Here is a 14,993-nt window from a genome sequence, read left to right as displayed (position 1 = left end):
ACGTAGAGAAGCAGAGTGAAAGATAATGATGGAGTCGTAGTCGTAAATTCTTGAGCCTGGTTTGATAGCTCAGGGCTTCAGTCCTTTTCTGTCCATAGACAATCATTGGAGGGAGGAGAGAGGAGATGGAGGAGGAGCCCAGTTGGTGTTGAGGCAGCATGGCCAGTTGAGTTTTTTTTTTTTTTTTTTTTTCTTTCTTTTTTTAATATATATATATATATATATATATATATATATAAATATATAAACTGGGAAAAGAAAGTTCGGAAACTTGTGTTTGGTGGATTATTTCTCTGTTGTTATAATGCTAATTGGCATTGTATTTTACATCGTTGGAAAGCCTGTTTATTTACCTTCACAACGATGTCCAACTTCTAAGGATCATGCATTTGTGGAATGAGCAGCACAGCTGATTATGCAGGTAGCGCCCAAGAAAAATTTGCCAAAATGCTCCGCCAATGGTAGACAGTGTATTCTCCTGTTGGTATTGACTCTTGTTTTGAGTTGTTTGGTGGATTGGATGATTGAACTCTCTATCAGTAACAAGGAACAAACAAGACATATTGGCTATTTTACACTTTATTCATTTAATACAATAGGTCAGGAGCCTCAGTAGCGGGTGGAAGATTCATACGCAGCCACAACAGCCTGGCACCTCCTCCTCATGCTGGTCACCAACCTGGTCACACATTGCTGTGGGATGGCGTTCCATTCCTCAACCAGGATTCGTTGCAGGTCAGCCAACGAGGTTGTGTTGGTCACTCTAACGCCCAAGCTGATCCCACAAGTGTTGAATTGGGTTGAGGTCTGGACTCTTGGCAGGCCGTTCCATTCTCTCTACTCCCACATTGTGGAGGTAGTCTGTGATAACCCTGGCTCTGTGGGGGTGAGTGTTGTCATCTTGGAGGATGAAGTTAGGTCCCAGATTGTGGAGATATGGGATCGCCACTGGCTGCAGAATCTCATCCCGATATCTCACTGCATTGAGATGGCCTTCAATGATGACAAGCCTTGTTTTGCCAGTGAGGGAGATGCCGCCCCACACCATGACACTGCCCCCACCAAAAGCTGTTACTCCATCGGCGCAACAATCAGCATAGCGTTCTCCACGTCGTCTCCATACTTTGACCCTGCCATCCAACTTAGGCAGACAAAACCTAGACTCATCACTGAACATGACATTCCCCCACATGTTCAGGTTCCATTGTCTGTGTTGTCGACACCAGCGCAAACAGGCCTGACGGTGAAGGGCAGTCATTGCAGGCTTCCTGGTAGCCTCATGAGAATACACTGTTTACCATTGGCAGAGCATTTTGGCAAATTTTTCTTGGGCGCTACCCACATAATCAGCTGTGCTGCTCATCCCACAAATGCATGATCCTTACAAGTTGGACATCATTGTGAAGGTAAATAAACAGGCTTTCCAACCACGTAAAATACAATGCCAATTAGCATTGTAACAACAGAGAAATAATCCACCAAACACAAGTTTCCGAACTTTGTTTTTCCAGTATATATATATATATATATAGATGGATAAAAAAGATGATGTTTTTAAAAGAGAATGATGGATAAAAAAGGATGATGTGGTTGTATGTGAAATTAAGGCAAGATTAAAAAGAATAACATAAAATAAAGTAAAATAAATATAAATAGAAGATAGATAGATAGATAGAAGTAAAAGAATGAGATGAGCTAAAAAAAATGATTGAAGAGTGTGTAATAGGGTGATGGATAAAAAGATGATGTTTTTAAAAGAGAATGATGGATAAAAAAGGATGATGTGGTTGTATGTGGTGTGTGGACTGTAATAATGATGGAGAGCAGGAGATGCGACTATAAAAGGATAGATAAAGGAGGAGAGAGAGAGAGAGAGAGAGAGAGAGAGCGAGAGAGAGAGAGTAGTGTGACTGAGAGGCTGAGAGTCGTTTTCAGCACTCCGGCTCGTGGACAGCAGCGCACCACCACCATGCCGCGCGCGCAGCACTCTGTCCTCTAACGGTTGAAGCGCGCGGGGTTTCCTCCTCTAACTGACAGACCGACCGTTTCTCTCAACGGTTCTTCAACACTTCTTCTTTAAAACAACATTAAACAAACTGCTACCACTGTAAGATGGAGAGTAACGTTACCACGCTGAGCAGAGAGGGAGCGGGGCTCGCCAAGCCGCCCAAACATCTGTGGCGGCAGCCCAGGACTCACATCCGGATCAAGCAGCGCTTCAACTCGGACAACGAGCGCTACCTGTGCCGCAACCGGACCCTGGAGAAGCTCAGACCGGGGCTGAGGAAACCCCGCATGTCCTGGCCCTCTCCGCTGAGACGGTAAACCAGCTTTACCTCCTCTCTGAAAGGGTCTAAACTCACCAAGTGTTAAATCAGGCTTCATTGTTCTCTGAAGTTTAGTTAGCTTTATGAAGATACAGAGAAGTTTAGAGCAGGGGTCAGCAACCTGTACTATCAAAAGAGACATTTTAGGCAAAGAAAAATAAAATAAATCTGTCTGGAGCCACAAAACATTTGATCATTGTGATGAAGGTAACACAGTCTATAGTCTAAGTATATAGTATATAAGTCTAATGCAGTGAGGGCCAAAGAGACAATTTACTACGGAGTATTAAGGCCACATTGAGGGAAAAAACATCTGAGATTTACAGAATAAAGTCAGAATATTACCAGAAAAAAGTCGTAATATTACGAGAATAAACTCATAACTTTACGAGAAACAAAGTCGTTACATTACAAGAATAAACTCATAACTTTACAAGAAAAAAAGTCGTAATATTACGAGAATAAAGTCATAACTTTACGAGAAACAAAGTCGTTACATTACAAGAATAAAGTCATAACTTTACAAGAAAAAAAGTCGTAATATTACGAGAATAAAGTCATAACTTTACGAGAAAAAGTCGTAATATTACGAGAATAAAGTCATAACTTTACAAGAAAAAAAGTCGTAATATTACGAGAATAAAGTCATAACTTTACGAGAATAAGGTCATGACTTTACGAGAAAAAAAGTCGTTATATTACGAGAATAAAGTCATAACTTTACAAGAAAAAAAGTAATATTACGAGAATAAAGTCATAACTTTACAAGAATAAGGTCATAATATAACGCGAAAAAAAGTCGTAATATTACGAGAATAAAGTCATAGCTCTACGAGAAAAGAAGTCGTAATATTTCTAGAATAAAGTCATAACTTTACGAGGAAAAAAAAGTCGTAATATTACGAGAATAAAGTCATAACTTCACAGGAAAAAAAATTGTAATATTACGAGAATAACGTCCTAACTTTACGATAAAAAAAGTCGTAATATTACGAGAATAAAGTCATAACTTTACGAGAAAACAGTCATGACTTTACGAGAAAAAAAGTCGGCTTAGTTGTTCTGTGAAGTTAAGTTAGCTTTCTGGAGATACAGAGAGAAGAAGTCCCAAACTTCTAGCTAACTAACGGATTCAACGGATCAACTGGAGAAACGGTTGATGACGACATTTGTTACTCGTGACGTCACAGTTTGCTGAATTACTGTTATTAGTGTAGCTCACCATGACTGCTCCCCATCTATTCTTCAATATCGTGACATGTTGAATATGCAGAAAGGGTGCATTAATTTGACAATTTAGAAGGATGGAAACATAAACCAAGGTTATGGTAAAGTCTGATAAGACTGACAAAGATACAGTTATTTAATAAGTCTGCTTAATTACAACCCACAGAAGCATATGAAACAGTATGTGTTAAGTTATTCAGGATTTGTACATCATTTGCACCACATAAAACTGTATAAATTACCACCAAACATCTCCAATATACCTCCATATACCCTGTTTAGGTGACACTAACGTCTATTGCAATGATAAATGTCTAGATGTTGTTGATTTTCATAGTTACAAGATGTAGCCTGGGTCATCTATCTCTGCTGGCTGTTTTAATGCGATAGTCTCTGCCTCCTCTGTGTTGCTTTCCATCAAAATCTCTTAATGCCTGTGACCAGGGCTGGACTGGGACAAAAAATCGGCCCTGGCATTTTGGCCCAGATCGGCCCCATCACTGGCCATTTGTGCTGTGTGTACCACGTTTTGTTGAAGGCTCTGTTCGAGGAAATACCTTCAAATGTGGTTGTTTTGCATACTTGCCAATCTTGAGACCTCAAAAAAAGGAGGAATTTCAAAACCAAAGCGGAGGGTCTGGGGGTCCTACAATACGCATTCATTCCTCCATTTTACACATAACATTCACAACATTCACAGTACCCATTCGTTCCCCACATGATACACATGTTTGGAGTACTTCTCCGGATCAGTGCAATTAAAAACTGTGTATAAATAGTGTAGCTATTTCACTAATAAAAAATAATTATTGCACAAGTATGAGGTATTTACTGTTTGACAGAGTTTAGAGTTCTGTATACGTATTACGCATGTGTTAAATTATTCGGGATTTGTACATAATTTACACCAATCCCCACACATAAACCTGTATAAATTACCACCAAACATCTCCAATCTACCTCCATATACCCTGTTTAGGTGACACTAACGTCTATTGCAATGATAAATGTCTAGATGTTATTGATTTTCATAGTTACAAGATGTAGCATGGGTCGTCTATCTCTGCTGGTTGTTGTAATGCCGTAGTCTCTGCCTCTTCTGTGTTGTTTTCCATCAAAACCTCTTAATGCCTCTGACATAAATAGATGATGAATGTCAGGGGGTTGCTGAAGTACTGGTTGTTAAAATATTAGTTAATTATTAGATTGAGCTGTAACAACAGAGTCATATAATTGACAAGGTTCTGATCACTCCCCTAAATGTCATTACATAGATATTGAATCATAAATCGGCAGTCAAGTTTGTTAAAAGCTTTCATTAACACCTGCTGGAAAAATCCTCAAGCTGACCAAGGTTTTCTGCCTTGGTTTTTCTGAGTTGGCTCTCTGGAAATGCAACAAATTAGACCATTACACTTTATTTTTTTCTCTATTTGAATGGAGCACAATAGGAAGAATACGAATCTTTGATCGTGAGGAATTTGTTTTCTTTCTCAACCAGTGTGTTATCATGTGAACCTTCATGTTCCCAATAGAGAGGCCAAGTCCCTCCCCTTCTGGTGGACCACCATGGGACCTTATTTTGGAAAAAATCGAGAGACATAAAAAAAAAAAAAATCCCATTTGAATTGCGCCATGAATCACACGTGATGCCTGTCAATTTAAAAGATAAGATAGATAGATAGATAGATTCTGAAGTTAAGAAAGTCTGTTTGTCGTAGTATCATTTAGTTTTGTGTGAAACCGCTCAGTGAAATAATTTTTTTGTCCCGCACCATGTACGTCACCAAAACTAGTTAGCTAGCTGACTTGGCGATGTTCCACGCACAAATGAAACGTTATCTGACCTGATGTGTTTTATCCAGCGACTCCTGGTCTTTTTATCAGCCGGGAAGAGAAAGAACGAGCGAGACCAGTTGCTCATGTGAGTACATCACAGTATGAAACACAGTCATCGTAGCTTCAACGAAAGAGTCACTATGTGACTTTTGGGTGTGTAGACTTTCTAATTATGTATTTTTACAGTCTTCTACTTCAACAGTTTTACAACAAACTGCAACTTTCTTGACTTGCAAAATTATATTTGAAATTGACAAACATCATATGTGTGATTCATGGCGCAATTATAACGGGATCAAAAAAATATTTCTCTCTCGCTATTAAAGTGGCAGTAGGCAACAATATTTTGGCATAATTTGGCAAAAATTCCATAATAACCTTTCAGCATATTGTAATTCAAGTGATCTGAGAGAAAACTACACCTCTGCACCTCCTCATGGCTCTGTTTACAGGCTTTAGAAAATCTTGCCCGTGACGGCAGACTTTGACCAATCACAGGGCATTTCAGAGAGAGCGTTCCTATTGGCTGTTCCACAAAAGGAGATGCGCGTTCACGTCTGGTCTCTGCAGATAGTGAAAGACTCGGTCAATGGCGGAACAACCTACTGGAAAGCTTGCTATTCCAGCATTGGCAGCAACTGCCTACACCTCAAAACAACCCAAAAAAAAGAAAGACAGACTTTCAAAAAGACAGTCCAAACTGTTGATGTCCTTAGAAGGTAATGTGTAGCTCGCTGCGGTAGCCTCCTCAGATGTAGCGAGCACGTATGAAGCGCGTGCATATGCCCGTTCTCGTGTGGGGGGAGGGGCTTCGGACAGAGAGGGGAGAGCGGAGAGAGGAGAGAGCAGCTCGAGGGGATGCAGGATTTTGCGTTTTCCGGATTTCTACGCACTGCAGCTTTAACTACCGTTCATATTTTTTCCGAAATAATTCCGAAAGATTTATTATTGTAATGATAAATAACAATTCAGTAAATTTATATCTATGTATTTATTTGTTACATTTTGTTTTAGAAAGGTAGGAAAGCAATGTTTAAGTCAAGCCTGATGTTTCCTTACACATAATAATGATCCAGTCACTTCCACACAGTGAGGCATACAGCTTATTAATTAAACCCTGGTATCAGATCGGAATTCTGTATCGGCCGATACCCAAAGCCCAGGTATCGCTATCGGTCTCGGGACTGAAAAAGTCGGATCAGTGCATCCCTACTTGAAAAATGCACATCTGCACAATAGAGTTTCTACTGATGGACCTGCAAAAGTGTCTGTGGTGTTAGAAACATAGATTTCCAGTGACGTTTGTAGCCTGTCAACTCAGTCAGTTTGCCCACGCTCCAATTAGCTCTTGTAGTGGACACAGCACTGAGATGGTGGTGGCTGTTGAGGAATAAATTGCACCCAATAACCCATATCCTTGGGGACAAAACCATGCAAGTACCTGTTATTGCAAGTTCAGAAATCATACAGGTACAGAATAATTACTTGATTTAGTCGATTATTGAAATTAATCAGATTCCCAACATGTAACAAAAAGAAGGCTGTAATTTTAATCATGGTCCTGGCAGGTGTTTTGGATTAAAAGCCCTTGAAATAACGCACTGTGATTGAGTGTGTTTCCTGCGGAGGCTTCCTACCATATTCTTCAGGCTTGGCTGTATATTGTACTCCGTGCCCTTTGAGGGATGATGGAGAAGATGTGAGTGATGGTTTAGCTAACACTAAACTGCTTTGTAAACCTCATCAGTCAGGCTGACAGAGGGTCAGACTCCCTCTGCTTCAGTGTGTCATTCATTACTTGTTTGTACACGAGCACTGCCAGGGAAGAGATTGATGGCCGTTGTTTGTGCCTTGCCTCGTTTTTTGTGTTATTTTACTGTTCTTAATTTGACAAATGATATGGGTTTTTTTCAGCCGATACCGATAACATATAATTACCTGCTTCTCATGGCCGATAAGTTTATAACCTGTAGGTTATGCACACCTGAGGGAAAGAAATGCTAAGAAATGCTAAGATGCAGTGAGCAAAAATGGATAATTTAATATTCGCAATCGTGTTGTCTTCCTCTGAAACTGTGAAAACTTGTCCACACTGGCAACGACATATTTGGCTCTCTAATCAGTAGTGGTGTAACGGACTGTAGTTGATCCGTGATCGGTAAAGATCACCCCCACCCCGCGGTTCGGCACACAAGTGAACCGTGGATTAATTACACAGTTTACCCATCATAGTGTGAAGTAACAGGAGATCGGCATTAATGCGTTCTTTTTTTCTGCTGATCCAATTCGCGCCTCAAAACCATGATACGATCCAAACAGCTTTTGAGATCCGTAGCAGCCCTACTAGTCTGCGTGCTGCGCTTTTTCTTCTTCTTCTTCTTCTCTGGGTTTGGCTGATCGCAAGCCAACTTTAAAGGTGCATACTGCCAGGTACTGTATCGGGGTGTGTAGATGCTGCGCTTGTTAAGTCAATAAAAGCAATTTCGCTTTATATTATCAGCCGATCATTTATTGGCTATAATTTAATCATTGGAATAGTATATAATAATATAAATTTCCCATTATCAACCGATAATTTATGGGGCCCGATATATATTGTGCATCCCTACTGAAAAGAGAAAGAAGTAGAGAAAAGGAGAAAGCAATAAAATGGATATTTTATTACAGTGACATAAGTCTTGGTTCAAAATGTACTTTCTCCAATTTTGTGGAAACTAATTTTGCGGGACATTATTATCTAGCTTTCTGGGTAGAGATTTATTGCCTTGGTAGTTTTAACTCTGATTCTTTCCATCTTAACAAGATTTTAGACAAACACAGCCTCACATCACATCATCATGTTTATGTGTCCTATAGTACAGTATGTTAGTGGCAAACACTGACCCTCCACATTTGGACAGTGTCTGTGTGTTTCCCTCAAGAAAGAAAGAGAAAAGTTTGAAATGTAAAAGCTAATAAAACATCTTTGTGATTGGCTCAGTTGAACAGGCATGAAAACCGCTGTCAGTTCAGCTCTGCTCCCCAGACACCGCTTACTGTCAACAAGCGATGCTGCGGCTCGTCTCACCTCAGAGGCATTTCGCACACCAGCTGAAGTGCTGTTTTTGCCCCCTCATAGCGCACTGAGCAGATAATCACCAAGACAATTGTTTCTTCTCTCTTGGCAAGTCTTGACACGAGTGAAGCATGGACTCCACAGTATGGTTTACATCAGTAATAGCATTAACATACGTCTTGTACAGTATTTGGTTTGTGTATTGCGATGGACCTGGATTATGTTTACACTTGACAGCTCGTGTCTTAGGCTAACACAGGGAAATTTCTCCTTTACTTCCTCTTGTAATTTATACATGCTTTAAAATAGACGGTAAACACCTCGCATGGCTCGTCTATTTTGATATGTTCTGTCAGACTTATCTGAACTCCCTGCTTAGATATGCAAGGGGTAGTTTATTTCCATTTAGATGGTTTTTACAAGTGGATTTTGTTGTCCAGTGTGTGTTTACGTTCTTCCTTTGCAACTTCTTTGGCAGATGTTCATTGCATCTTGGCTTTGTTTACAAATTTAAGAGCGATTTTTTTTCTTTGCTATTTTTACCTTTATTTTTGACAGCTGAAAACATGGGGAGAGAGAGAAGGGGGGAGGGGGTTGACATGCTGAAATCAAACCGGACATTGCAGTTATGTGGTGTGCGCCTCAACCATCAAGCTACCACGGTGCTACTTGTTTACAAAGTTTATGCAGTTTTTTATCCCACTGTGATTACTGTCTGATCATCAAGAATATAGCATTAGTGTTTTTTGGGTGACATTTTTTGGTTTGCATAACTTATGTCTTTGACAAGAAAGAACGACTCTAAAGATAAACATGCCACACAGTGTGTCTGTTCTTGGCATTTAACCTTCTCTGGAATAGGAAATGGTCTGACGCATTATCATTTCATGTGACTGCAATGAGAACAGTGAGAATCAGATTAGATAAATGTTTTGTTTTTGTCACACACCAAGTGTCAGGATGTGACACTTGCTTTTGTGTCTTTGTCACCTCTCACCCTCAACAGCTGAATGCTGCAATTTCATTAATTTCAGTGACTGAATGTGTTACAATATATTAATTTAATTTTCTTTGGTTGAATATCTACACACAGGTCATGTACAAAACATTTTTATCGCTTTGAATTTGTGGGTAGATCTCTTCAGGGCAGAGATTGTTTCACACTGATGTTACATATGGATAACTTCCTAACATGCATTTAAACAGTCGAGATGAAAAGATCAGATCTGTGCAAAACATTTAAATAGAGCATGAAATGTGCCTAAACCTACTTTAATCATCGTGATGAAGTACAAATGAGATGGTAGAGATAGAATAAAAACGTTTGCATGCTATTTAGCCTGAAATTAAACAGAGAAAATAAATGAATGCAAACTACATGAATGAGACAAAGATATCCCTTAGTGTCACACAGTAAAAATGATAAATATTCAATACAAATTCCATATAAAATTCTAATCTGACTGTTCTCAATGCAGCCACATCGATTTGATAAGTATCCAACCTCAGATTTCATGAAGAAAATGCATTAAATCATAATGAAATAGGAGAATATACATGTACTGACAGGGAAAGAGAGAATCTGGCAGTGAGATGATACAGTATTTGTGTGGATGTGTGTTTTTGTCACTGTCAATGTGTGAAAACAAATTCTAAATACAAATACAAATGGATGGTCTGACTTCACTGACACGAGCCTTTGTAGAGTTGAACGGACATAAAAAAAACACACACCCTGTCCAGTCGAGGCTTTCCTTCACCCTCACAGGCACCCCTTATATCACGTCGGTTATTTCCAGACACTATCTAGAGCTGTGCCAGTGTGAATGCCGTCTGCGCTGACTGCCCAACATTGAATGATGACGGTGGAAACGCAAACAAGCAAGTGGAGCTGTAGGTAGGAGTAAGAGCAATGAGTCAGCCAGCATTAGAGCCACCAACGACACCACTGGCACTGCTTTTATTCTTCGCTTGACACATCTTTCTTTTTTTGTCCCAAAATGCCTCTGATTGTGTATCATCCCAGATGACTCAGATCAGTGTTAAATATAAATCATCCTCAATACAGGTGCAGAAAATGGATGTAAGACCCGATATGAAACATGAATGTTTATGAATCCGCCTCTGTTTTATAGCATTACATCTTTATTATGATACCTAGTTATGGCCAGCATAGATGGTTTGACATGTTATCCTGATCTAATGTGGAGAAACCTGTTTTCTTAAACTGTAAGTTTGAACTGTTATTTTCTTATTAATAATAGCCGACGAACACCACGGTGCGACGACTGGGGCTCCCCGTCCACACCGCTCGGAGCTGGCACTGACAGCAGCCCACCGAGTCGGTCCGTGTGGGCGTCGGCTTGGGAGTATAACTGAGTTAGATAGTTGGTCATTTAGGCCCTGTTCAGACCTGGTATTAACATGCGTCCTCAGTGATCGAATCACAAGTGGACAGGCGTGAACGCACTCGAGACGCATTGAGGACGCATTGAGATCGGATCTTTGCGAAGGACCGCCTACTCAACTGACATCCCGCTGGGATTAGCGGGTCTCTGCGCTCCTCAGGTGAATAGACAGGTAGACACAAGCGCTTGTCGGCATGGAAACAGCTTCAGTGCTCTACTGTATCCTGTTGGTAACTGTATTTTATTAAAATATATCTTGTTTATAAGTTACATATCTACAGACTATCAGACTAGGCACGCAAAGTGCATTATTTTCATATTATCGGAGATGTGTTGGTGTTTTTGTTCCGCTGCTTTGCACAGAGCTTATACCCGTCCGCCCGCCCGCCAGTGCTGCAGTAACACTACTGATCTCTGTATCAGCGTCAGTTTATGAAATGGATTGTTTTGTCCTTGGTTTAAAATGTAAAACTCATCTTTACATCCAGGAACAACACAAAAGTGTCCCCTCTTTTGTTTTCTTCTGTCCTGTGTCTCATCAGTCTCCGTCTTTCATGGTTTCTACCGTTGTATCTGTGTATCTCAGCTGATCCAACCATTCTTGTGACGTCACAGGCTAGAGTACTACAACATGGCGGCGCTCTTGCGACGAAAGATGAATCAAAGCTTCTTTTTCTTTTAAATGCTTACATTTGTCATGTTTGTGATGTAATTGTTCACTAGAGTGGAAATCCATTTAGTAAACCAGCTTAACTTGGTTGAACGTTTCAATTCCACTTTAATCTGCACCCATTTCTGTATGTTGTGTGTAACCTGGGGAACGCTGACAGACTCATAAATATCACAGAATGAGCTGGCAGCAGGGCAGATACACACTACAAAGTAAATTGCCTTTCAGGCATTGGTATAGACTGAAGGCTGCTCTCCATGTTGAATTACAATGAATTATCAAATAGATATTCACTGTCTTGCTCAAGGACACTTCAAGGACACTTCAAGGACACTTCAAGAACACGTTGCTGGTGATGGAGGCATGTCGGCTCTTAAAAGGAATGAACTGGTGGCCTTTCGGCTACAGGATGTTCTCGTGCTGTAACGTCTGCAGTGTGGTCATTCATTCCGAGTGGCTGCACTCCCAGGCTGCGAGTAGTGAGAAAGGAAAGTGTGATCTGAACCAATGGTCAACTTGAAACAGGAACGGCCTGCTTCGAAAGCCCTTCTTACGCCGGGATGGTGAAAAATTACACCCGTTGCTATGGAGCCCATCTGTTTTCCAGGGATAATCACATAAAGGGTTCCCCACTAGGTTAGCAGAGGGGTGGGGAACAGAAAACCTGTTATCTAACCAATCTCATGTTAACAAAACACACAAAAGCATGTCGTATTAGGAGTTTGCTGAGGGAGGGTTAGTGAAAGCTAATGTAGTAGTGTTACATACATATAGCTACATGAGCTGACCTGTAGATGTCAGTTGTTGTGTGAATGGTGCTTTTATCAAGTTGCGTTACTTAATAGAGACAATTTAACACCACTGGGAGGTGATTTTCCAGTGAAATTAAAGGCTGCTGATGGATTCTGCCTATTTAGTTCCCATGTGTGTATGACCCTCAGACAACTACTATGCTCTAGGTCAGTCTTCTTTTATTCTTTTCATGGGATGAGAATGGTTTCATACCAGGGGAATATTTTAGTTTTTTGAAAAATTTTGTGGTCTAGTCGTTTTGAAAATGTTTTTTCCACTTGAATCACAATTTAAGTAATGTTAGTAGATGATTCACATCTCAAAATAAACATGTTCTAACACGACGTAGCTCTTTTTGGCCCTGGATTTTAGTTTATTTCTAGTTTCAAAACTTCAGGAGATGATTATCATACTGCTTATGAGGGCTGTACTGAATGTCATTTTTTAACATTCTTAGCTTCGATTGAGGTATTTGAATGAAGCTTTGAATCAAAGATTTGGTGCTAAATTTAACAATTCTTTCCTACTCTACATTAAGACACCAAGACTTTGAGGAACATAGCTTTATCTAACATGCATCATTCAAGGGCGAAAGGATAACAATTAACATTGCAGTCTATTTATTTTAACGCTAATCCCGACGTCTCCCCATCCCTGCGAAGACTAACGTTAGGTTGGAGATGTCATATGTCGGTACAGACCCCTGACGGCTAATCTCTGAGAACAGCCAGTGGTATCACACTTATCTCACTTTATCCTGCCCTAATGAATGATTTTATAGTCAATAGTGCTTTTGTTGAGAGTGCAAGCAGTCAGGTACTCCCCTAGAGAGGTCTGAAACAGAGGCAAGATTGTAAAAGGTGAAGATAGCTGAGTGTCCAGTGGCTGGGACATTGATTTATTATTATTGAGGTTTATTGAAAAGTTGAAAGAGGAAACACGAAGCAGCCTGTAGCCGTCCTCCACACTGTCAGCCAAAGACAATCAGAGTGGTCCATGGAGACACTCTTCAGTCTCTGAGTTTGTTTTTTATCAGGGCTGTTAGCCAGTAACAATTAGTTAGAACTCTGTAGGCTGCTTTCAAACAATTGACAGGTTGAAGACAAGCCGAAAATACTGTTTACACGATACTACTTTCTGGTAAGGGCTCATATTGTAGTTGCGAGTAGCTTGATAATAGTCATTCATGGAGTCATTATGTAGTAAGTCAGAATATATGGGTTTTTAATTGTTGCCCTTTGTGTCAAAGTACAGTATGTTTTCTATCTCATGGTTTAATTTAGGGCTGTCAAAGTTAATGCAATAATAATGCGTTAATGCAAATTTGTTTTAACGGCACTTTTTAACACATTAACACAATCGATCTTCGGGAGGTTGTACCGGGCTCAGTTTTAAAGCTAGAGTGAAGACACTGGCATCATATGAAACTAGAGGAATCAATTTGTACCAACCATGTCATACTAGCTCGTTAAGAAGGAGGCTAAATAACGCTCCAAATTTGCGCTAAATATTGGCGAGGAAAAACTGGCATGGCCATTTTCAAAGGGGTCCTTTGACCTCTGACCTCAAGATATGTGAATGAAAATAGGTTCTATGGATACCCACGAGTCTCCCCTTTACAGACGTGCCCACTTTATGATAATCGCATGTAGTTTTGGGCAAGTCATAGTCAAGTCAGCACACTGACACACTGACAGCTGTTGTTGCCTGTTGGGCTGCAATTTACCGTTTTATGATGTGAGCATATTTTTTATGCTAAATGCAGTACCTTTGAGGGTTTCTGGACAATATTTGTCATTGTTTTGTGTTGTTAATTGATTACAGTAAAGTATGGAAAAACTTTGGGAAAAGTGGAGCTAGACATGGCTAAAGATGCATTGTAACTCTGTCATGGACTGGAAACTTTATCGTATTGTGGTAACATACGGTCAAGCCAGTCGTCACTCGCATCTCCGTGGTCAAATCGGCTGACGCTACAACTGTAGTACACTCCTATACTGACATTTATGTTAAATGCATTCAAATGGAGCTGACCATGGATGTATAAAGAGAACGGAGCTGACGGGAGAGCTAGCGATGGACTTGGCGAAGTTAGCGGAAGTACACACGTGTGACTACGTCCAGTTTTCAAAATAAGGTGTTAACAAGGGAACTGTACAAAACAAAATACATATATGAAAATAAGATTGATTGGATATATTCATCAGTATAAAACATTATATGTCCCTTATAAATTAAAAATTAAATACCACTAATTTGTGAGGGAAATGTCTTTATTCTTTGTTTTTTTTGGTTACTGGTAAAAATTGAATAAATGATTCCGGACAATGACTGATATTTTTGACTTCAGGACATCTCTGACTGCATACATTCTGATAATCAAACATGTTTGCCGTATTAATTTTGATATTTTCCGAAGTAAAAGTCCCTAGAAGTGTATGATTCAACTTTTTCCCATGGTCCAGTGTTAAAAAAGTTAAAAATCGCAATAAATCGTAACATTGAATCACAATACTTGTAGAATCACAATACGTATCGTGTTAGTATTGAATCGGGAGATAGATATATCATCTTTGAGATCACTAAAAAGCGCTATATAAATCTAATATATTATTATTATTATTATTATTATTATCATCCCAGCCCTATTAAAAAGTGGACACTGCCCTTTTTAT

General features: G+C 39.8%; 1 protein-coding gene across 3 annotated transcripts in view; it reads left to right on the top strand.

Annotated features, from left to right (window-relative positions):
* Nucleotides 1-14,993, top strand: part of pde4cb (phosphodiesterase 4C, cAMP-specific b) — a 117,519-nt gene that overhangs the window by 24,300 nt on the left and 78,226 nt on the right. Inside the window, exon 1 of one of the 3 annotated variants that reach the window (XM_037770923.1) lies at nucleotides 1,984-2,321. The exons of 1 other annotated variant lie outside the window; for it this stretch is intronic. In XM_037770923.1, the coding sequence (XP_037626851.1) occupies nucleotides 2,113-2,321 (209 nt within the window). In that variant the 5' untranslated portion in view covers nucleotides 1,984-2,112. Of the gene's footprint in view, nucleotides 1-1,983; nucleotides 2,322-14,993 lie in introns of those variants that run through there. One more of the 3 variants, XM_037770925.1, reaches the window with a different exon arrangement.

This window comes from Sebastes umbrosus, chromosome 5, assembly GCF_015220745.1.
Source record: "Sebastes umbrosus isolate fSebUmb1 chromosome 5, fSebUmb1.pri, whole genome shotgun sequence".
Lineage (NCBI taxonomy): Eukaryota > Metazoa > Chordata > Actinopteri > Perciformes > Sebastidae > Sebastes > Sebastes umbrosus.
Note: the sequence above shows the minus strand (reverse complement) of the source record. Positions and strands in the feature narration are given on the sequence as shown.